At 43.0% G+C, this 25,249-nt stretch overlaps 1 protein-coding gene across 1 annotated transcript; it reads right to left on the reverse strand.

Annotated features, from left to right (window-relative positions):
- Window positions 1-4,074: 4,074 nt before the first annotated feature.
- angptl1b (angiopoietin-like 1b) lies at window positions 4,075-23,202 on the reverse strand. Its single transcript, XM_049598609.1, has 5 exons — window positions 22,989-23,202; window positions 15,510-16,339; window positions 12,946-13,139; window positions 11,574-11,844; window positions 4,075-9,775 (listed from the first exon to the last, which is right to left on the reverse strand). The coding sequence occupies exons 2-5, from the start codon at window positions 16,300-16,302 to the stop codon at window positions 9,588-9,590; spliced, it is 1,446 nt and encodes a 481-aa protein (XP_049454566.1). The 5' UTR covers window positions 16,303-16,339; window positions 22,989-23,202; the 3' UTR covers window positions 4,075-9,587.
- Window positions 23,203-25,249: the final 2,047 nt, after the last annotated feature.

Genomic DNA, 25,249 nt, shown 5'->3' on the forward strand with positions numbered 1-25,249 from the left:
AAATAAAATACCAGATTGGTGCTACTGCTCCTGTTAGACTGTTTTTTTTTATTCTCCACTGGACTGGATGTAAAACATTTCTGTGGTCCCTTCTGTTGTGCTTTGCGGCTCTTTAGCTCATGCCTCTCTTGAGCCGGTTTAGGCTGGGAGGCCCTTTTGTTTTTCAGTGTTTTAACTATGGTGTAAAAACAGTTGAGTAGTCAGGGCGATAGGTCCTTCAGCTCTGCTTCCCCAGGCAGTCGTGAAAACTTAAACAGACCTCCATGACTCACGTCATTTATCACAATAACCAAAATCGTATATCCAGACACACATACAGTCAACAGTCATACTATTAGTGGGTCCTCCAGTTCAGTGACTAATGCTGACTCTACAATGTTCTGAGGTCGCAGTTCTTTACAAGGGAGATCCATTTGATAAGATGGTTTCAAGGTTTGACTCTAGAATAAATAAGCTTTTCATGCCAACCACATGAACAATGAAAACCATCTGAATTTCTGCTCACTAATAGATGTATTTAACAGACTATATATCTGTTGGTAGGCATGCTGAAACTCAAGTAGCACACGTCTCATGGCTCAAATGTACCTTTGTTTGTTATCTCTGGGTTGCGATCGGTGCTTAGATTGACTTCTTTCTGTCAAAAAAACCTCATTAAAATAAATCTCCTTTTCGCAATCTCAGCACCCACTTGTGTGCTTCGCAGCTAAATGAAATATCGCTACACTGTATGTTTTAGACTAATAAGGGAGAGTGGAAACTGCAGCCGCCTGCAGCTCACTGAGCCTTTCCAGATCCCTCCAAACGATCATCCATCTTAAACAAGTGTCTGTTAAGCTTTAAATCAAAAGGGCACTTAGGAGCGGACTTAGCTACGGAGTGGTTTGACTGTCCCAGTTAGGGCAAAAATTAGTCACGGTGCTTATTTTCTAAGAAAACAGCCCCACAACCTGTCTGTTGATTTGCTGGTTGACACTAGCTGAGCTTTGGAGGGCTAATGAGTCACTCTCACGGACATTCCCCCAACAGCAGATGTCTTTCAGCAAACAGCAGCAGAGCCAGCTTCTTCCACGAATCTTCCGAGCCTGGTGCCATCTCGGTGGTGAAATCCGTAGACAGCGAAGCTTCACTCCGTGACAAAGAGGGCTTTCACCTCGGTTCTCAGAGGACCACACTGCAGCAGTCCTCGTTCATCCTCAGTCGAGGTGGTATGGGCCTGAGTGTGGTCCCCTTGCCAGAGCCAAGATTGTCACCTTCCCTGCTCCAGTGTCTGACCGTGCAGGAGTTTGGTTTTTGTGGCCTAATCATGCAGATTCATGCCCCCACGAGGCTGTTTAAAATGTGAGGGTTCAGTGTGTAGTGGGCAGAGTTATTGGAAGACTTGGATTACAGCTCCTGTGCTGATGGAGCGTCCCGTACTGGCAGTCTCTGGGGTGGTTAGGCTCGAAGTTTGAGAGGCAGTCTTGTGACAGGAAAGTGGCCATGACACAAAACAGAGTTGGACTGAGAGGAATACTTAACTCCCTAAATGAGAATTTGTAGTTACCAACCCTGTGAGGAAAGCATTATTTTTCCGGCGTGCATCTACGGTGAACAAAGAATCCAACCCCGGAGAAAATTTGTGATCAATTGACGTCATGGGGGTTTGTGTTTTGCAACAGCAAAACCATATCAAATCATCCGTTCACAAACTCTCACACAACTCATGCATATAATCCAAGCCAAATTTTTCCAGCTGGATACTCAGACAGCCATGTCTGATGGGAAACTGAACTAAAAGTGAAACTTATCTGTGCTCTCCTCAAAGCCAGACTCAGTTGACCAAAACAGTAATTTCACAGTGCTGCTGGTCTACGACTGCCTCAATCAGTTAGTTTGTTTGTGTTGTTGTGTGACTTCGGTGAACATGAACTAACCCTTTGAAACACCAAAGTCACACAATAACCCAAACTAAACGATCAAAGCAGCTGTAGACCAGCAGCTCCTGTGTTCAGTGAGGTAAAATTACTGTTTTTGTGAATGGAGTCTGGCTTTGAAGGAAGATTAGGTAAGTTTTACTTTTAGTTCATTTTCTCTGTTGGGGAGTACTGAGCATCCAGATGGATAAATGAGACTTGGATTATACTGCATGAGCTGTGTGAGAGTTGTAAATAGATGTTTTGATATCATTTTGCAGCTGCTAAACACAGACTTGCTACACAGAATTTTCTCCGTTTTTGGATTTCTCGTTCGCCGGAGGCCTACAAGAAAAACCTTCATGAATTCAACATAACACAGTCTGAGTAACTGATGTACAAATGGTCACTTGGGGGTGAAGTATTCCTTAAAGGAAAAAATGTGCTTGGGTGGCTAACTGTTCAATACAACTATTGAAGAGATTGTCTGAGCCTGCAGTTGACCTTTTCAGCTGTGCATACCCTCGAAAAAGGGTCCCTTTGACTTTGGGGCACAGTTACCTATTATCGTAAACACAACTTGATTTCTGCTTGAAGGAATAGTTTGACATTTTGGCAAATGTAGTTACTCATGTTCCTGCAGAAAGTGAGGTGAAATGATCAGTAGCATTTGTATTTCTGTATGCTTAATATGACTCTAGAGCCAGCAGGGAGTTAGCTTGCATTTGCATAAGGGAAAAACGGGGAAACAGCTAGCCTGGCTCCGTTCAAAGTTTAAAGGGGCAGTTCACCCCCAAATAATTTTTTTCCTCTTCCCTGTAGAGCTATTTATGAATCCAGATCGTTTTGGTGTGAATTGCCGAGTGTTGGAGATATCAGCCTTAGGCATGTCTGCCTTCTCTCCAATATAATTGAACTAGATGGCACTCAGCTTGTGGTGCTCAAAGCGCCAAAAACTACATTTGAAAAACTCAACAGCAACGTTTCTTTCCAGAAATCATTACTCAAGATACAGACCTTGTTGTGAGCAGTTTCATGTAGTAACTATTTTCTTTCTACCAAACTACACCCACCAACTGTATCATCGCGCAGAAGGAAGCGTGCATCTACTTATAAATGAGAGGATTATGCTTGTGACATGTCATCCTCCTCTGCTGAGCTGTAACGTTAGCTAGGTCAGTGGTGCTAGGTGAGCTAGCAGTAGATGCATGCTTCCTTCTGCACAGTGATACAGCTGGCGGGTGTAGTTTGGTTTAAAAAAAAAAGAATTTCATGCATGACTGGTCACAAGGTCTGTTGATTACTTGAAATATCAGGATATCCCTAAGAAAAACCTAATTAGAATATCACGGTTATCAGGACATGATTTCTGGAAAGAGCCATTGATGTTGAGTTTTTCAAGTGTATTTTTTAGGCACTTTAAGCACCACAAGCTGAGTGCCATCTAGTTCCATTATATTGGAGAGAAGGCAGACATCTCTACAGCTGATATCTCCAACACTCTGCAACTCACACCAAAACAATCTAGACTAACAAAATAGTACTACAGGCAAGAGGGAAATGTATGTATTTTTGATTCTGGGGTGAACTGTCCCTTTAAAATTCACTAACTGTTACCTCTAGAGCTCACTCATTAACATGTTATATCTGAATAAAAACTGAACTGTAGAAATAACAAGTTGTGGTTTGGGGGGGTTTTATGATTTGGACTGTTTCTGGGCTTAACAGCAGCTGGGCGCAGTGACATATGATGTTTGAATTAAACAAACAAGATATAAAATGTTAATTGGGGAGCTTTAGAGGTGCTTGTCATTATGCTAACGTAAGTTACCCGCCTGCTGGCTCTAGCCTCACATTTACCGAAATGAGAGTGGTATCAATCATCCGACTGTACTCTTGGCAAAGACGAAAATGAGCACATTTTCCAAAATGTCAAACTTTTAGGGTAGAAATCCAACCCTAGTCTGTGTGTTTTGATTACCCTTCTAGTTTTTGCACTAAGCTAACTGCCTGCTGGCTGTAGCTTACTGTAAAAACACTAGAGTGGCATCAGTCTTCTCAAAACTCTCAACAAAAAAGTTAATTTCCAAATGTCAAACTGGTCCTTCATAACTGTTTCTTCAAAATCAAAAATAACACAGACACAAACTAATAGAAGTCTGATGGTCATCATGTGTAAATGTATTCATGTGCTTTGTTTGACAGTGAAACAAAAAGAACAGACAGTGAAAAAGAGTCACATAGGTTGAGAACCAGACTTGAACTGGTGACTTGCCCTCGACCAGTCATCCACAGTAATGTGTCACCACATAAAACAAGATGTCTTTGAGATGTATTCATGCGTCTCCTCACAGCTTTTTTCACGCCAACACACAGCCACGCACATGTAAAAGAACTCTTATTACTTTTAAATGAAATTATGTTTCCTTCCGTAAAGACTTAACTGCTTAAGTCCGCATGACTCACAACCACAGGATGAGTTTGGAATGTGCGTGTCATCTGAAGGGACTGTTCATTATTTATGAGGGAGGAGGAAGTGGTGCAAAACAGGGGAGGCATGTCAAATAATTTTCTTTTTTTTTGGCTTAGTGGCGGGACATACAACTTCAAATGGCTGTATTCTATATTTACTTTTATACCATCTGAACCCTAAAACCCACTGTCGGGTTTGAACAAAATATTTTCTTTAAAAAAGGCCAAAATTACACCATTAATCACAGCCAGAAACAATGAAAATAGCAATTATAATTGGATTTTCAAATTGCTGACAGTCCTTGAACACATCATATGAGACAGATGCTTCTATTGGGAAACATAACAGCTTGTTCTTACTCCAAAACTAGGCTATTTCTGAAGCAAACAAACAACGGACTTTCACCCGGAAAGCTGCTGTTTGTTTCCAGTGTGAAACCAAAAGTCAGTTGAGTTATCTTGATTGACAACATAGTGTGCTAATATGTGTAGCATGCTACACTGGTGACATATGTCACATGAAGTGCAACATGGTCTCACTCCAAAGTCATCCAGATCCGATGTGTAGGCAATGACTTGTGGCGTCAGACACCAACGAACAAAGCCAACCTTTAACGGTCGGCATGATATGCGGCGGGATGCTGGTATATACACAGTAAACATGTGCTAGTGTGTGTAGCATGTGACATATGTCGTGTGACATTACATAACGTTAGTAACAATTGTACTCACTTTAAACCAAACCATGGTGTTTTTTTGTCTTAATCTAACCACGTGCTGTTGGTGTACAAGGAAATGAATGTAAAAACGAGGTGTTCTAGCTACGTTGTAAGGTTCTATGAAAAAGACTGCATGGATGTAACGAGCAGAAACTATATGGAAAAAGGGAGTGTATTTCGAAAAGATACAATGCGTCCTAATCAGATGCAGGAGGGTATCTAACGCATCATATTTTGACTTTTCATGTCCACTGACAAAGCAATTGACAATTTGGGATGAGAATGTGTTGTTTATATTGCTGGTGATTTATAAGGAGGATTCATATTTTGCTTAAGAAATAAACTCTTTGTTTTGGTGATAACTCTCATTTCTGTGATGTTTGCTAATTGCATTGGCTCCAGCACTTACATTTGGTATGACTATTTTAAAAAATTAGGGTTATTTATGTGGATGGGAGGGTCATTTTCCCCCAGGCACTCAAGGAAGAATATTTGTAGCTTCGAGGAGGGTTAAGATGAAAAAAAAAAGAAAAAGAAAAAAGAAATCACATGAAGTCTAATAAATAAAGAACGGTCCCTAAGAAAAACCTAATTAGGACTTAGTTAACAGTATAAATCAGCGTGGCACATGAAAGGAATTCCTTTGAATCCGAAAGAACAAGAATGTCCTCTGAAGTGACCCTCAGTGTTCTCCATTTATTGACTGTTAGTTGCGTAATATTGCTCTGCCAGCCATTGTGACTCACTGGCTTCAGCTTTTACTGGTGTTTAATTTTAACATTACGAAGCTGTTTTTATTGGACGCTGCTTTTTAACATGTTCATAAACATGTGTTCCTGTCCAGCTGGGGTTGACCAATATTGTGGCTATGTGTTTTGTTGCTTTGTAAAAGTTTGTTAAAGAGATGGGTGTGAGGTCCACTGTGGTCAATAAGAGAAACAGAAAAATATGAGGTTCTATTTTGGGCTCAGAGACTAAACGCTCTTGGATGCAGCACTGTTGTTCAAAGCAGACTCACCAGAAAACCCCCCCCAGCTCCCCTCTCCTCTGGGACGGTTTCCCCAGAAGGATGCCGCTTTCCTTCCGTACCGGTGATTACAGAGTGCAGGCACCCGTGACTTTGTCAATGAAAGATATTTTACCAAAACATACAGTTCAAGCACTTTTGTGTGGAAAGAATGTAAATTTCTCTGTATTTAAAAGGAAGCGGGGGGGAAATAACTTGGAAATTTGGACCGGTTCCATCCCAGTTCATCCCACTCCCCTCCTCTCTCCGCTCTTTTTCTTTCTTCATCCTGTCTGGCTTTCAGCAATGTGTTTCTCGTTGTCTGTCTCATAGTCTATAACTCTCAACACGCTTGGTCGGCATATTTCTCGTGCTCGAAAACCACTCAAAACATAATTCCATCAGTTTTTTTCCCCCAACAATGCTCGTTTTTTCCCAGAGTCATACTGAAATTTAATCAACAGCCAAACGAGAAAAACATATAACAGCAATTTCCATACGTGCAAGCACACTTTGAGAATGATTGTCATTTATACAGTGGAGGAAATTAGGATCGTTTACTGTTCCCTCAGGACACCTGGCCCCTTTTCACTGTTATGATAAGTTAATTGTACACATAAATTATCGTTTCTGGTCATTTGGACAAAGTATATAACATACAGTATTAAGGTCATTTTAAGCGTAGGGAGGAAAAATAAAACCAGTACTGTTTCTGTGTAATCAAATGTACATAAAACATGTATTTACACCACCTGCCTTACTCCATTAGGTGTTCAGATCTGGAAGAGGATAAAGAGTCTAAATAAATCTATAAATGTATTAACACAATGTATTTCCCAGCTCCCAGTAACTATAGCACAAGTAAAATACCATGCATGAGCATTTTGCCCACACGTTTATCTTGGCGAGGTAGGAAGAGCTGCATTTAGATCCTGTGACGCTAAAGCTTATGAATGAAATCACTACCATTGAAGTTCTGTAAAGATGTGGTGCTTCGTCTCCACGGGGAGACCCAGTAATGAGGAAGGTACTGTGGTCTCTTAATCACATAGACAGCTTGCATTATTTAGCTGCAATGCTGCCTTAATTATTCTTAATTTCCCTTCACCATCATTATGTATTTGGTGGTTAAAGGAGCTGTATGGCTTACTTTTAATAGGTTCCTAAAATCCCTTTAATGCTGCATTTCCACTGCATGGCACGACATGGCTCCGCTTGAATCGCTCTTTTTTGGTTTCCCAGCAGCAAAAGTCGGTGGTACTTTGTTGTTACCACCTCAAGTGAGGCTCCAGATGATGCGATACCAGAAGGTGGAGTTAAAACACTGCAGACCACTGATTGGTCAGAGAAGAATCGTTAGTAGAATCGTCACTTCAGGACATCCTGCACTGTAAACACTGTAAAAAAAATGGATGTTGCTACCTAATAGCTGTCGCCATCTTGGTTTTTTGGAGCTAGAGGTGACCATATTTAGGCGAGAGGCTGTGTGACGTGTCTGTGTGTAGCAAGAGCAGACAGCCTGTCACTCGAAGCGACCCACTCTTAATTATGGATAACATTAAGCCTTAATAAAAATGTAAATCAGTGAGTTATATAAAAATTCACCCCTTGTACATTTGTTGTGAATAGGAAAATTAGCTATAGAGACCAAAAAACGTTTTTTTTGTACCAAGCTGTAAACATGTTTGTTTCTTCTGTGATGTCGGGCATTTTAAAATGGGTGTCTATGGGGATTGAATCACTCTTGGAGCCACTCTCAGGTGGCTTTTCAAAGAACTGCAGTTTTTGGCACTTCTGTGCTGGCTTCATTTTTCAGCCCTGGAAGTTGCTGCTTGGGTTTTCCATTATCTAAATTTGTGGGTAGTACCTTGTGCCTTTTTTTGTTATTGCCTCAGTTTCAAGTAAGCTGAGTTGACAATAGACGGTGGAGTCAAAGCACTGCAGACCACTGACTGGTCAGTGAATCATCATTTCACTGTAAAGAATGTAAAAATAATGGATGTAGCAATCGTAACGTCACCCATTGGTTTGCGGACTCCTGTTTTGAGGCCCAAATTCGGCATTTCAGCCGTCACCATCGTGGTTTTTGGATCCAGAAGTGACCATATTTGGGCGAGAGGCTGACGCTGTGGAGGAGCGAGGGGTGGATCTGACTGAAGATGAGGACACTATTGGCAGTTGGCCTTAATTATGTGTAACTTTAAGCATTAATGAAATGTTAAGTTACAAAATAAAATTCAGTTGTCATGAGGGGGAAATTAGCTACTGGGACCCAATCTGTAAACATTTCTGCTGTTAAGGGCAATTTAAAATGGGTGTCTGTGCGGAATGATTCACTCTTGCAGCCAGCCTCAAGTGGTCATTAGAGGAACTGCAGTTTTTGGCAAGACTGAAGGTTGGTGCTTGGGTTTTCCATTATCTAAATTTGTGGGTAGAACCTTGTGCCTTTAGTAGACGATGGAGTTAAAACACTCTAGACCTCTGATTGGTCAGAGGGAATCATCACTATAATCCTAACCTGTGCAACATGGGACATCCAGCACAAACCAGTCATTTTTAGCCAAGCTACCATCATTTGCATTTTTTATTCACTCGACCCAGATTTTAAAACATGGCAGCCCGCAAAACAGTACAATGGACGCGGTGTAGTCGTTCTTCTGTTTGGACGCCAATGAAAGGATCCATGCGAGTGTCACATTAAAGATGATGTAATGACAATTTCACGCTTTGATCCAGGCTACATGGAGAGGATATTATCCATGTATCTATAAAGAAATTGGATTCTGGGTTGGAGGCGGGGCCCTACTCATTCCTATGAAAGTTGCTCTGTGGCGCATGAACCAAGCCCATAGAGCAAGTGCACTAGAGCCCTATGCTGGTTGAGTGGCTATCGTCCTGTTTAGCCCTCTGCTAACTTGAATGGGATAAAAATACTTAGTTATACTAGTAAAATACTAGTTATTGGACCGAATTGATCAAATCCTGGTGATAAAATAATTTATTGCGTAGGGGTCGTGACACTAAAAAAATGTATACACTGATTTACAGACCTCTCTTTTGCAGTGTAAGTCTACGGGGGAAAAGAGTGTTTTTGGACCCAACGGCATCACGTGACAGACACAGAAGTTGTGATTTCACATTTGGCCACTATGTAAAACTGGCTTCAATCCCACCCCAGCCCGGTGCTGCTCTGCAGTGGAAAACAAATTAGAGAAAAAAACCTGATAGAGAGTCAGATCGAGTCAAGCTGAACCATGCAGTGGAAACACGGCATATGTTGAATCTGTTATAATATAAAAAGAAAAATGTTCACACAAAGTCGGTGTCTGTTAAAAGAGGCAGTTCAAGTTGCTACTGATGGTTGGTCATCTCCATCGTTGTGGTTCTTTCATCTAGGATAAACCAGTTGCTGATGACTTATACAGTCAGAATGAGGTTCAAGTTTGCCCTGGCCTCCGTAGCTGCCCCTGGACCAGTCTGGCTTACAGTATCTCCTCAGTCTATAGGCCTGATCAACATACGGACAGACTTCATAGAGTAGAAGCCTCCGCCATAGTCAGCCCAGAAGATCCCATCTTGGAATTTGCTGCGGTAGACACCGCCAGTGTACCAGACACCGTTTAGATTGGTTTGGCCGCAGGCGTTGTACCACCAGCCTCCTTTATGGAAATGGGCACAGTTACCTGTTGAGAGGAAACAGGAAGAGTGATGATGACGCCTGTGAGAAAGTGTGAATGATTCAAAGAAACATATTTGATGTTGTCTTCAGAGAGTCTCAAAAAAGTGACACAATTTTTCAAGAAAATCATTACACTGTGTTATCCCTTTTTAAAGATAGACCCACTGGAAGCAAACTAATCATGAGTCATCACCTCTGCCACTTTGCCTTCGAACATGTAGGGTTTATCTTTATGTTCCCCAGCTTTGTATTCCCTTAATATAAGGCACACTTAATATCTGTGTTCCTAGTGATTTACAAATATTTATACATGTCTCTTGATATAAACTCACATTGTAAGAAACTGGTAAGGGTTATCTTCACAGTTGAAATTGCAAAAGCACGAAGCGAGACGGACATTTTAAATGCAATTTGAATGTAAAAATCTGTACAGGCACTGGGGAGGTATCAATGTTTAAACTGTTTAAACGGTCTTGCCCAAAAATCTGAGAGTGTAGGTTGCCGAGAAAATAAAACCCTTTGAAAGGTATTAATGTGTCATATGACGAGAATACTGAGCTGGGGTACACAGATATGCTCCCAGCATGTAACACCTCCAGAAATTGGAGAATTGTTATGTCCCTTATCTCCAACATTACATATAAAAACAGGTTGTGCTGTTGACACAAAGTCACACACATAATTTGTTTGCTTCCAGTGTGTCATCGCCTCTTTTTGTGCTCGATGGGATGCAACTGAATTGGTCCTCAAGGCACTGTGGGATTTAAAATGACACAGGATTTATGCAGCCTGATGGCCTTCACATAAGGGCCTTTCTGCGATGCACCCGTCCCATTTCAAGAATGGGATTCTTTTGCAACACCACCATGGTGGTGTCAGGTTTTTGACCAATGAAATAGAACTTTAAAGCTTACAGGGATAGCTCATTTCTTTTGAAGTGGGGCTGTACAAGGTACTGTACTGCAAACAGTAAATGGCAGTCAGCATGCTCCCAGTTTGGAGAAGTAGGCTTGAGTCTGAAACAGGAGCTAAGCAATGTACTGCTGTGGACAGGTCAGCAACAGAACACATATTAGCCTCCTAAAAAAAAGTCCCACCAAAAAAGTGTATTTGGAATATTTTCCTCACTTTACCCTACCATCAGACAGCAATTTACAACAGCAAACACATGCTCTTATCTACAGTCTCTTCAATGCCAGACTCCATTGAAAAAGTGATTAAACATCAGGGAATGCAGGATCTGCTGGTCCAGAATTGCCTCAATCAGTTAGTTTGTGTTATGGTGTGACTCTGGCATTTTAAAGGGTTAGTTCAGACTCACCAAAGTCACACAATAGCACAAACAAACTAACTAATTGAGGCAGCGGTAGACCAGCAGCCACCATGTTCAGCGTGCTTAAATTACTGTTTTTGTTAATGGAGTCTGGTGGCTTTGACGAAAGCATAGATGGGGAAGTGAAGCACTTAACGGCTTCCCTGATGGAATGGGCTGTCTGGTGTAAAGGTAGAGTGGTGAAAATATTCTTAATTTAGTTAATAATATCTTAATATACACTTAAACTGTTATGGATTTTTTAAGTGGTTAAAACACATTTTACTGCTGCCCTCATCTACCGCAGTACATTGCTTAGCTTCTGTGTCTACACTCCTGCCGCTTCTCCAAACTGGGACCGTGCAGAGAGACATCTACTCTATGTAACGTTATAATATTAAAAGAGAGGCTTGAAATTTCAATGAAACATGATGCACTCCACAGGAGACTGTATGCTTCGAGAGCGCAAAGGGACCCCGTGTTCATCTACCTGAGAAGGCGTCCTTGTCTCGATCCAGAGTTGTGAACTGTTTGCCGTTGTGGCTGCTCAGGGAGTCCCCGGCGTTCCCCTGGTAGGTTCCCAGTCGCAGACGGTAACCTTCACTCTCAGGCTCTAGATGGAAGCTGCTGTACTGAGCGTACACCTTCTTGTTCATCCAGTCCTCCAGCTCCACCAGCAGCTTGTAGTCCCCCTGCCTCCCCAGGTTGTAGATGCCTTCCAGACCGAGCCAGTATTCGCCGTCTATGTTGCCAAAGCCGCTCTGAGTCAACGGAAGATTAAAAGGAAGGTTACAGGGAGATTACAGAAAATAATGAGCATTGTTTTTTATGTGGTAGCCTGGGGAGTTTGGAAACATGAGAATTGTTTGGGAACATAAAACCCCCTTGTGGTGAGGCTTGTAACAGAACAAATGAGAATTTTCTTTTTGATGACGTTCTGGACGTGGATCTGTACTTAACTGCAGGACTTCAAAAGAAAAAAGCTGTGGCAAGAGGATGCCTCCTTGTCTTTGAAATTCCTAACAAAGCCATGTTGTAGAGTTTATGCAGGAAAATAAGCATCCATCTTCAGAATGCCGGTTCGTCACTCAAACCCCACTTGGATCACGACTAATGGCGAAACTGGCCTGGGCGCTTGTGTTGAATAACCGCGAGCAATCTACGTCTGGCCGAGTGCCTTCAGAACACTTCACTTGGTTGAGGAGGTTGAGGTTTGTGATTGTGGATTAGCTGGGTGAGCCAGCAGATGATGAATGATGTAGGGTTTCAGTCCAGGGCCTCCTCTCTGGTGCTGTGTGTGTGTGTGTGTGTGTGTGTGTGTGTACGTGTGGTGGCTTTGTGGGAGAGCGCAGAGGCAAATCAGTGTTGAAGAGCGCAATTTAGCTTACAGTTACACATGCACAAGCCTGGCCGGGCTCAATGGAACACTGGATCGCCGAGGCTGCCAGCAGTGATATACTCCATCTCATTCTCACAGAGCTTTGATGAGAGGGTCTATATGGTGTGGTGCAGTAAGCCAACCAGCCATCCATCCAGGAAGGCACCATAGTAGTAGCGGTTTTGGAAAGAAACGCCTGCAGATTGAGCTGTGGAACATACCTAGAGGGCCATCTAATGTTTCATGATGGGAATCTCAAACCTAAATGACCTTGGACAAATAGTGCTGCTGACGGGGCGTTATATTTCACACTAAATGAAAACACAAGGATTCTGGCCCAACAGTCCCAGAGACCCCAGATGGTCCCTCTAGATGGGTCATATAACGGCACCCCTGTTGTCTCTGGATGACCCAAATATTCAAGTTGGATAAGGAGAGAGAAAAATAAAACAAACAGGGTAGGGGAAGTGTCACACGTCATCACCTTGTAGTTATCCCAGTTCCTGAAGAAGTTGACTGATCCGTCTCTCCTGCTCTGGATAACGGTCCAGCCCCCGTTGTCTATATCCTGTTCACACCAGGCCTGCACTGGCCTCTCTGCTTCGTCTGGTCTGATCAGGTACATGCCGCTGGTGCTGTGGCCAGCTTCCTGCGCCGCGAGACAGTCCCTGAACGAGCCTGAAGGAAAGAACAACAACAGAGGGAGGCAGGTGGTGAGAAGGACGGAGAAGTGTGTGAAGAAGTCTGTAACAGCAAATAGTTGTAAAATCCTTAACTTAAGGTGTTTTTACAGCCACACACAGACAAAAAGAAAAAAATCTGTGTGGACAATCTATGTTTGGGCTCCTGAGGTGTTCCATTTAAACTGTGAAGTTGGAATTCCCAAGTTCCCAGTTGAAAATTTTGACTGCTGCTACCTGAAGTCTGATTCCCAACTTGAAAAATCAGAGCAACCTCACCAACCATGAACTCAAAATCTGAGATGGCTGCTCTGCACATCTACAGTAGCGAATGCTGTTTAATGTTTATTAGCGCGTCTTATTTGTGTCAATGCAACAGCCTTCTGGACTGAAAAAGGAGGCCAGCATCCATATATCCATCTATTTTTATCTGCTTATCTGGAGCCAGGGCATGGGGGCAGCAGACTGAACAAAGCACCCAAGACATCCCTCTTCCCAGCAACACTTTCCTGCTCCTCCTGGGGGATCCCAAGGCGTTCCCAGGCCAGATGAGATATATAATCCCTCCAGCATGTTCTGGGTCCAACCTGGGGCCTCCTACCAGTGGGACGTGCCCAAACACCTCTAATGGGTGGTAAGTGCAGTTCCTTAAATGGCCACTGGAGGCTGGCTCTGAGAGCGAGTCAGCTCTCAAGGACCTCGCATGTTAAAATGCCTAATTTTACAACAGAAACAAACACGTTAAACATGTTTTAATAAAATTCATTTGTTCCAATGTTATTAAATGAGGTTCTGGCAGCTTTGAGTGACAGGGTGGTGCTGTCCGTTGAGAAGGCCCAAGGGCCTCTCGCCAGTTGGACATGCCCAGAACACCTCTAACTAGAGGTGCCCAAGAGACATCCTGATCAGATGCCAGAACCACCTCAATTGACCCCTTTCAACGCGAAGGAGCAGCGGCTCTACTCCGAGCTCCCTCCAGATGTCCGTGCTCCTTACCCTATCTCTAAGGCTGAGCCCAGCCACCCCATGGAGGAAACTTATTTCAGCCACTTGTATCCGCAACCTCATTCTTTTCGTCAATATGTCAAGTTCATGACCATAGGTGAGGGTTGGGACTAGACGAACCAGTAAATTGAAAGCATCGCCTTCCGGCTCAGCTCCCTCTTCACCATGACAGTCTGGCGAAGAACCACTATTTCAATTACAGGAAGCAGGCTGGAAAAAATCAATAAATAATACATTTCTGCAGGATTAGCAATTTACATGAGTAAACACATGTCAAAATGTCTGATTCTGGTCTTTTGACCAAGTTTGTTGTTACTGCATTTTGGCTTTGTCAGGCAGTTTAAGCCACATTTGGTGCCAGAGCACTAAGTTAAACAACATGGGTGCTATGAGTTTTCACAATGAGAAGGCATTGAAGTCAATGTCGACAGAGGGCTAAATAAGTAGGGAAAAACAGTAAACAAGAACAAAATCGCAACAGCTGACAGAGTAATCCGAAACACATTTATCTAGGTCCACAAAGCTGTTTACTACGTCCTCCCAGAACAGCGGAGGAGTTTGGGGCAAATTAAGTCACTTTAATGAGAAATTACTTGCCTTCATTTGAGGTCGACTAACCAAAATAGACACTGTGTTAACCCATTGTATAACATCTGCCTTTTTTCAAGGTTAATTCAACATTCTCATCACAAGATTTTTAATTAATAGCACATGTGGCAGCAAGTTCATTTGAATCCCAAATAACCCCCTCCAAGCTACTAACACAACAATAATAATGTAAAGATATGGTCCATTCACTTCATGAAGTACACCAGAAGTGCCTCTACTTCGTGGTTTGCAGGAGCCTATCATGCCAGCCTGGGTTTTGTCTACGTCTCACACGCAATGGAACAGTCTTGTAAGGGATCGTTTTCATACACAGCTGCACAGAAATCCTACACACTTTATTATTCTTGGACGAGGGCAATCTAAATGTGTCAGGAATTTCTGTTGATGAGCGAAATCGCGCTGGTTAGGCCTTTCTTTGCTTTGCTTTAAGTCCCCTGCCTCAATCGAGACGTTACAACATTTTTATTTCCATCCTGGTTTGTGTTCTTTCTGTAGAGTGGGAGAGCAGAGTTCCAGCTGAATTTGCAAATCTTTAACCTTTGGAAATGAGGCCACCGGCCCACCTGCAGCTATATTCAAAGTCAGTGATTATTATTTTGCTATGCTTGGCCTGCAAAGTCATGACTGCTTTAAATTTCACCATGACTGGTTTGGATTTTTGTGACTGAATCTATGAATGAATAATAATTGATCATAATAAGGATAATGTATGGATGGATAGACCTCTCAATAACTCATTTCCTCACTCACTCACCTTCAGCACTGAAGTTTCTTTGTGGAACTTCCAGGGTGCCGCTAGTGGGTGACGGCCCAGAGCGTGAGCCCCTTTCTCGGGCAAAGCCTCGGGTGTTGTCCCTCTGAATCTCATTGGTGAAACGAGGCACATTAACAGGAATGTTCTCAGGCACCACCTGCACAAGTGGAGGTCCAATGGGTGTCTGGTCATGCCTGCGGCTGTACACCTGCATACAACGCTCCTCCAGTGCTCCAATCAGCACTGACTGGTTGTTCACCACTGCAGACAGAGCTGCGTATTTGGCCTCCAGTTCCCTGTACCGGGAAGCCAGGCGCAGAGACTCTGTGGTGGCGTTGAGGATGCGTGTCTCTAGCTGTGCCAGTTCCAGTGAGTTATCCCTCTTCCTGATGATCTCGTGCAGCAGCTGCATGTAGAGCTGGGTCACTCTGGAGTTCATGTTCCTGCTCTCTTTCCTCAGCAGCTTCATCTCATTCACCAAGTTGCCGTCCACATCCACCACCAACTTCAAAGTCTCCACCTCCCTACGCTGCTTTGACAGAAGGTCACGCACTGCAGCCACATCCAGGCGTGTCACTCGGTCCTTGTCGGTCGAGTAGCCGCGGGCGGCACAGATGGGTCCTGTGATCTTCTGCTCAGGGACCAGGAAGGTGTAGGAGCACTTCTTGCTTTCTCCGCTGGCCTCTGGAGCCCTTCGTATCCGGTTGAGGATGGGGTGCTTTGTGAGGGCTTGGCTGTTGCCCCAGAAAGACAGACCAAATAGAATAAATACACTCCATGTTCCAGGTCCCATGGTTCCTCCTCTCTTTATCACCAAACAAGCTAAAGATCTATAAAAGAGAGAGAAATGCAGATCATTTTACTGGAAAAGGTTGGTGCTATTTTATGTTACACTTATTATCAGTAAAGCCCATATAAAACCAACAATGTACTTCTCGATACTTTCTAACTTCTCTACCCTGCCTTTGACACTAAACCCCCCCAAGTCCACTGGTTCTGACTGAAGACGTGAGTCTTTAAAACACAAATTATAGTTTCATTTTAGCCACGCTGGGAGAATGGCAACGACAAATGGATGTTAGTAGGTCCACAACTTGTCTCCAGAGTAAAATATGTCAACACCTACATATATCTATAAACTTCTGCACACAAATTTATGTCCCTCATTGGTACGGGATACACCACCAAAACAGATTTTGACCAACAGCTGACTGTCTGCTTGGTGTGTCAGGGCCCCCTAGAATGAACTATGATGACTTTGGTTATCCCCAGACATTTCATCTAGTGCATCATCAAGTCAATATTAATCTGTTTATGCATTTTCGGTAGCCACTTATCCTGTTAGGGTTCGTGGGGGGCTGGAGCCTATCCCAGCAGACACTGGGCGAGAGGCAGGGTACACCCTGGACAGGTCACTACACTATCACAGGGCTGACACATAGAGACAAACAACCATTCACGCTTACATTCACACCTACAGCCAATTTAGAGTTATCAATTAACCTGCATGTTTTTGGACTGTGGGAGGAAGCCGGAGTACCCCGAGTTTGATCCCCCAGTCAAGGTTCGAACTCTTGCTGTGAGGCAACAATGCTACTCACTGTTCCACTATGCCACCACAAGGGACAGGAGGCAGGGACATGCTGTTTGACCCAATGAGAGCTATGGGGTATGACATATGCGCAATATAACTGGAACTGCGACGCTGAAGGGTTACAGCAGACAATGCTAGAAATAAAGAGATGGTGTCTGCTCAGGTGTCCCTTTGTCTTTTTTTTATTCTCCATGCGTGCACTGGCCTTGACAGAACGTTTTGGGTACGACTGAATGGATGGCAGCTGATACAATATAACATTTTCATCTAGACAGCATCTATTTTTGGGCTTTTATTGAAGACTTTTTCAGTAATCACAGAATTGTAACTCTCACTCATATCTTTTTGAATATATTTCGGACTGAAGACGCCTCAGTGAAATGAATCAAACATCCTCATGTTCTAAGATGGTGCGCCAGCTACTGAGGCTTTCGGAAAGTGCAGAACAGATTTTACTGCATGGGTTGTACCCCAATGATATGTCATCTTTTTAACCTCCTTAACAAAAATGTTGAAGTACAATCTGTAGTCCAAGCAACAGCCCAACAATGAAAATTTTAGCTGACAAATGAGCAGGGAGATCTGGGCTCTGGCAAGATAGAAAGAAATTTAACACGGTTCATTTACAAATACTACCCGCATTCTTGTGATACAGAGCTGGTTTAAATTTGTCTTTTTTAAAACAACACATTCTCACTCCAACCTCGTCACATATCAGCGCTTGGTCATGGACTTTCCATGTCCAGATACGATGTGAAAGGTACCCTGGGTGCGTTGGTTGTTGATGTTCTGGAATACAATGTCAAATTACATGCATTGTCTTATTTCAAAATACACTTCAGTTTTTACAAGAAATTTACCGTTTACATACTGTCTCTTTCAAAATAAAGGAACTACGTCGGTACAACACCGCAAATTGATGTTGTTTTTCCTTCAACAACTAACGCACATGGTTAGGTTTAAGCAACAACAAAAACCCTCTGACACCACCAAACACTGTTGAACTATAAAGGCGACCAGCCGCTTATAATGCCAATATTAAAGGATGGCATTTTTCGTCAGTGTCTGACACAGCAAATCACTGGCCAAGCGCTGGATTTCGATGAATTCGGAGTGAGACCGGGTTGTTAAAAAAATCTAAGCACACTAATTCCCCCACTACAGCTGGGCACTGTAGTTTTTAGCAAATGTAACTCAAAGAGAGGCAAATTGTTGAGGACTACTTTCAGCCACAGAATAATAAAAATCTGATGGGTTTAGGAGTGCTGACAACATTATAACAGAATTGATTCCAAATAAACAGCAGTGTCCATGTTCATTGTAATAAAGGAAGATGTCATTCAGTGCAATGGTTGTGGCTCGCTCATGTTTTTTTGTCAGTAGTTTTTGGACAACAGTGGAGGTATGGCACCGAGGATTATGCTCTGTCACACTTTGGCTGTATGAGTGATAAATTCATTGTTGGCTGTGGTCTTTTAATGGGATTTTTCGGCCATTAGAAAAATACAGAATGTCATCTTGGTCCAAGTTTTCACAACAGTGTGTCCTCTTGGTTACCACTCATTTTGTACTTTTGTACAATTTCCCACCAGATGTTTTCTTTTCTCCTCTAATCCTAAATAATTCAACACACTGTGCATCTCTTGGCATGATACAGGAGGGAGCTTCCAATCAAGAGTCTTGCTTAATTATGAATTAAGTGAGCATTAAAATGTAAAGTGGAAACGTGCAGACTGGCAGGAACACAGCTGGTTTCATGTATCAGCTCAGTCCTGCCCTTGGCAGAGCTTGCCTTCTGGTACTCTTGTGGTGGAGTAAGAGCAGTGCCACCCACCTACCACAAATCTGTTATCGTAACTCGGATTTTCAATGCATTCCCTTACGGGTTCTCTTTCATTACGGCCCTTACCACATCTGTATCAGGTGTCTGGGTGTGGGCAAGTGCTGGGATCTGTTTTTCATATTTCTGTAGCTCTCCAGGCTCAGACCCTTCACGCACCTCCCCTATAGTCTTTCAGCGTACCTGCACCGGCTCGTGTTCAGAGTTAGCATGTTAAAAACCTCTCAATCTGACAACAGATGTGACTGAGAGTGAATATATTTGGTAGAAAATTGAGATAATGTGGCCATGGATGACAGTGAATATATCACTTTAACGAGATAGCGCTCACTGCCAGTATTCATGAGGTGCAGAACTGCGTGTATCTGTAATGAGAAAAATGCTAGAAGTCAGCAGGTGGTAGTGATTTGACCTCACTGACTCATTTTAACTTCCGCCATTTCTACCTGGCAGTACAAAGAGATAAATTAGAATTTGGTGAGGAATAAAAGAACTGGATGTGTTTGAGGAGCAGCAGAGGGAGCAGGAATCCCTGATTTATGAGTAATGTTTTCTGGAGTCTATTTTTGGACGGAAAGCTTGTGTTTTGATCATATTGGTTTTGACAGCACGACGAATGGAGCAGGGGAGGGTGATGTTCAAAAAATGCATGCTAAGTGAAAGATCCCTCCCTCCCTATTCAATAGCAAGGCTTGGCTCTGGAAGTGGAGCTAATGGTGAGCCAACTTTGTGTTGATTTAGGGCCAAATCCAACCAGAAGGCAGTCTGGTGGATATGGCCAAGGAGGTTAAGTAACCTTCATCCAACACCTCTGACAGGCATACACCCGCTTCATATCGGTGCTCATCAAAACAAATCTGCTGAGGATTTTAACAGATGCCAAAGAAGCGGAATTAGATGAGTCCAAGGCAGAGACAGCAGGGGCTTTGAATCATTTCTGTGGTCGCCGCTTGATGTTTAGTTACACTGAAGAGTCCTGACCACAGTTAATGGGACAGATCCCAGAGCATTACCTAAGCTCAAACTGCTGCAGTAGCAGAATAGTATCCTTTTATCATTGTCAAAGGAAAAAACATAACAGCAAGTTTGTTTTGTATGTTTTCATAAAGCACAATGACTTATTGAGAGAAAGAACAGCCCAGTAGCCACAGGAAAATGTTGGCATTTCTACAAAGCATGGACACATTAAGCTACTACAGTTCACAGGCATCATATCAATGGTAATGTAGTATATGAGTTCATTTTGACTTTCAGAAGGTGGAGGGGATAGTTAATGGCGTGACACCTAAGCGATATGTCTGCCAAGCTGCAGAAGACTGTTTAAGAACAACAAACTGTTCTTAACTGGTTGTTATTTAGTGAATCATGGCCATGTTTCCAGCAGCTTTTTGGCCACCAAACATTGGTGTTTTTTCACCGCCCATTGCTGTGTTTCCTGCTGGGATAGTGCCACGAAAATTGGTTGTTTATTAGTGAGACATATCTGCTTATTTAGCCAGGACAGTGCCACAAAAAGCAGTTGTTTGTCTACCGAGACATTGCTGCCTTTTCACCTGGGATAGTGCCATGATAAGCGGTTGCTCTTTAGAGAGACAGTGCTGTGTTTCCAGCCAGAATAGTACCACGATTAAGTGGTTGGTGTTTTTTCTAAGATATCGCTGCATTTCCACCTGGGATAGTGCCATGAAAAGCAACTGTTTTTTTCTGAGACATCGCTCCATTTCCTGACAGAATAGTGCCTCAAAAAGCGATTGATTTTTACCGAAACATTGCTGCATTTCCTGCTGGGATAGTGCCATGAGAATTTTTTTTAAATTTTTTTTATATACTTTATTAATCCCCGAGGGGAAATTCAATTTTTCACCATGTTTGTCAATTACACACAGGTACGAACACACACGCACAAACTGGACCTATACATGCACTAAGTGGAGAGATGTCAGAGTGGGCTGCCCATGACAGGCGCTCTGAGCGGTTGGGGGGTTCGGTGCCTTGCTCAGGGGCACCTCGGCAGGTGAACTGGCACCTCTCCAGCCACCAGTCCACGCTCCATATTTTTGGTCTGGACAGGGACTTGAACAGGCGACCCTCCGGTTCCCAACCCAAGTCCCTATGGACTGAGCTACTGCCGCCCTAAGTGGTTGTTCTTTGGTGAGACATTGCTGTGTTTCCTGTCTGAATAGTGCCTCAAAAGACGGTTGTTTGTTATCGAGAAATTTCTGTGTTCTGGACAGTGTCACAAAGATTGCCTGTTTTTCATTGAGAAATTGCTGAGATAGAGCCACAGTAAGTGGTTACACTTTAGCAAGACATTGTTGTGTTTCAAGCCAGGATAGTGCCACAAAAAGCAATTGTTTTTTACCGAGACATGGCCGCGTTTCCTGCCAAAATAGTGCCATAATAAGCGATTGTTCTGTAGCGAGGCATCACTGCATTTCCTATCAGGACAATACCACAAAAATCAGTTGTTTTTTAATCAAGATATGGCTGCATTTCCTGTCAGGATAATTCCACAAAAACTGGTTGGTTTTTTTTACCAAGACATTACTGTATTTCTTGCCAGGATCATGCCACCAAAACCAAGCCAAAACCTAACTGTAACCAAGTGTTTTTATTGCCTAAAACTAACTACACATTAACCACAGCATTGTTAAAGCATAAAGACATGTCAAGATTCAACATCTACATAATAATGTACAAATGTAACATATCTGTGGTTTGCAGACACTGAAAATGCCAACATGTATTCTGGTGACTAGGATGGAAAGAAAGTGTCTGAGCCAACATTAATTTTTAATAGCTTAACATTTCAGCAACATAACAAAATGCCCTGAAGTCTGTACTTCAGCTTTAACATATGGAATAACCCAAAGTTTGTTTTGTCATAGATTATAAACCATCTGAGGGCAAAGAAAAAGACACTTTAAGGAAAACGGGCCATGTGTCAGGGCTCAGAAACACCTTGGCACTGTCAGTCGGTTATTATTACCCGGGGAGTACTTTTTCCTGTCTTTCCGTAATCACAGGTCATCCCCTTCAATAGCTCCGTCTCAGCAATTGGCCCGTCTGCACGTCTCCAACCCCACAATATGAATCTCTCAGGCCCCGGCCTGACAGGAGTGACAGTGTTTACACAGAGGCTCCTCGGCCAGGGCTGTGAATCTCATCGTCAGTTACTTATTACCACCAGGTCTCTCTCTGTCGTTCACACCCTGCTGGTCTTCATCAAGTCGGCCGCAGCAGTCGTGCTTTTTTGTTGACTTATTAAAGGGGATTTTCTCCAGCTCCTCGCTCAGAACCAGACCTGACCAGATCCAGCCAACTCATCTATATTAATGCAAGCTTTGCAACCAGACGGGTCAAACTTTGCGGTGGCTGGTTTTCCCACCCCAGAGGAGCATGAGGGCACTGCCAATCGGCCCACTAAGTGGTAGCACTGAGCTCTGACTGTCCACTGGTGAGCTTCCCCAATTCAAAGATTTTATCATACATTAAAGCCCTTAAAAAAGCCCCCGCATTTGCATCCCCTTGTTTCTCTCCAACTTTATTTCAACACACAGAGTGGATATACTACACGTCACAAAGTTTTCCAGTCTGACTTTGTTGTGGCTTTTGCTCTGGGCTCGCAGATTTTAAGGACTGTGCCAATTAGCCCACAACTTATTCTGATGGTGCCGCAGATTAGGTCCGTCTGCTGAGGGGACGACATGATGCATGGGATTTGTACTGCACATTGTGAATATGATCATACAGGCTTACACCACATATGAATATGAAATTCAAAAACGAATATAAATGACTTAAAAACACAAATGATGACATTCATTTCAGCATTTTATAGTCACTCGCAGGTCTTCAGCAGTAGTCGTGGATGTCTAAAGGATCCAGCTTCCATCTTAAATTTTACTGTTCTACATATTAACTTTATTTTTATGATTAAATTGCAAACTTTCTTTGGTAGTGATGACTGGGGAATCTAAAATTTCAGCAGTTTGACAACTTTTCCAAAGCTTATAAAAGCACAACTGAAAAAATAAAATCTTACCTGTGTCAGTGAGTTCAGTCAGCCGTCCAGGAGGTGCAGGTAAGACCCAGGTTGGTGTCTCAGTTGTGTTTCCTACACAGGTTCATGCTCTCCATTCTCCTCCTCTCACTCTCCCTATGCCTTTGCTCTCATTGAGAATGAAGGCCTGCACGCAGCTATGGCCCAAGCAAACACCGTCCGCTAGGAGAACAGTAGAGGGTGGTCCATACTCAGAAAGAGGGAGGCTGATGGTGTGATTTCTCTCTGTAGTTTGAGCAGAGAGGGCAGGCTTGGCCCTGCCCTCCTCCTCTGATGTTGCATAAAGTTTGGGAAGAACAGAAAGACTCCTCCTGATATAAGGTTTCACCACAAATGAAACACTAAGCGATGAATCAGATTGACTCTGAGTCAGCAAGAGTGGTGAAGACACTCAAAATCAGTCTAGCTGTCATCATGTAATTTTCAGAAGGTCTTGTTTACATTGTCATATTGTCTCCCACGCAGGCTATTTGTCTGTCAGGCTGGTAGACGTCACACATAAACTCACTTTTTCTTTCTGTCACACACACATCTGTCAGCTTCGTTCATGTAACTACAGCTTCTCAAAGCTTACAAGCTCCTCATAAAGCTGTTTCCAATCAGCTCTAATCTAATGACTGAGTGATTCTGGCGATCCAGTAGCTTTAGCATGTTAAATAGAGAGGTCTGTTTTTGGATGTGAGCATTTCTCTTGTGTTTGCTCCCTATATGGGATGCCTCTTGTGGCAATCCAAGTGCTATTGGCAGCTGTGTTTATTTGGTTATGAGGACAATACGCAGAGGGCTTTGCAGACAAAAGAGAACGCCCCTCAGCTAAATGTTTTGGATTGAGGAGAAAGAGCAGGCTTTGATGCATGGGGATCCTCTGTGTGGGGAGACATACTTCGGTGTGTGGGAGGACACATTTGCTCATGAGCAGTCAACGCAGGACATTCATAATATAGGAGTGTGTGTGTGTGTGTCTGTGTGTGTGGGTGCTTGCGTGTGACTCATACATGTATGAGAACATATGTTTGCGTGATTGAGAGTCTCCATGGTGGTCGGCTGTATATATTAGAGGTCGTCCAATTTAAATAAATTATATATATGGGAGAACGTGTGTGTGTGTGTGTGTGTGTGTGTGTGTGTGTGTGACAGAAGCTGAACAAAATACATTTTGAGCTAATTCAACCCATGCCTGAAAACCTTATCTGCACCACATTTACTCACTCTTTGGTAGTCTGGATCAGTGTTTCCCAACCTGGGGGTCAGGCCCACCTAAGGAGTCCCAGGATAAATCTGAGGGTCCCAAAGGGGATGAAAGGGTACAAAGAAGAATCTGTCTTTGGCGGAAATGCTCATAATTCATGTACACACTGGGGATAGAGAGGCAAAGTCCCTTCGTTTCAGGCCTCCCCCACTGGACCTTATTATGGGGAAAATATATACAGTAGCCAAAGACGGGAGACAAATATCTTTTTGACATTGCTGCTTTTCCTGCTGGGATAGCGGTTGTTCTTTCAAGAGACAACGGTGCGTTTCCAGCAAGAATAGTACCACGATAAGCTATGTTTAGCAAGACATCACTGTGTTTCCTGTCGGGATAGTGCCATGAATTGCCGTTTTTTAAGCTAAGACATATTTTTTTAATCTCATCTGAATTATGCTATGAATTACGCATATGATTTTTTAAGGAAGTCAGTAAAATTTATTTATATAGCACTTTTCACAGACATAGGTCACAAAGTGCTTCACAATGGCAATATACAACAAGAAAGAAATCACAGAGACAAAGTGACTACGTGAACGTCATGAAAACTGCACAACTAGCAAAACTATCTGCACACACATAAGAAAAAAGAAGAATTCACACTACACAACAACAATACACAAAAGCTCTGGTGCAGACAAGTTACCCAAACGCCTGTCCAAACAGGCGTGTCTTTAGCTGGCTTTTAAAAGAAACCACAGAGTCAGCGGATCATAAGGAGCAGGCAGAGTTTTCCAAAATTTAGGCGCTACAGCTGCAAAAGCTTGATCATCACGTGTCTTAAGGCGAGTGCAAGGGACAGACAATAAATTAAGTGCGTTTGATTTGTGTTACGCCATAAAACAGGCTACGTAAGTAAATACCTCACTTGGAAATTTTAAGTGGTTTTGTGTCTTAAAAAAGACGGTTGCTAACAAGTGGCTAAATGAGACCAAAGAATGCATCACAGTGAACATGGCTTTACAGCCTCATTGTCGAGGATGATGTTGAAGTC

Source organism: Epinephelus fuscoguttatus, linkage group LG15, assembly GCF_011397635.1.
Source record: "Epinephelus fuscoguttatus linkage group LG15, E.fuscoguttatus.final_Chr_v1".
Classification (NCBI taxonomy): Eukaryota; Metazoa; Chordata; class Actinopteri; order Perciformes; family Serranidae; genus Epinephelus; species Epinephelus fuscoguttatus.

Coding starts and splice junctions, on each gene's coding strand:
- angptl1b (XM_049598609.1), bottom strand. CDS start 16,302: ATGGGACCTGGAACATGGAGTGTATTTATTCTATTTGGTCTGTCTTTC. Junction 13,140..15,509: donor AAGAAACTTCAGTGCTGAAG/GTGAGTGAGTGA, acceptor TCTTTCCTTCAG/GCTCGTTCAGGGACTGTCTC. Junction 11,845..12,945: donor GGAACTGGGATAACTACAAG/GTGATGACGTGT, acceptor CCGTTGACTCAG/AGCGGCTTTGGCAACATAGA.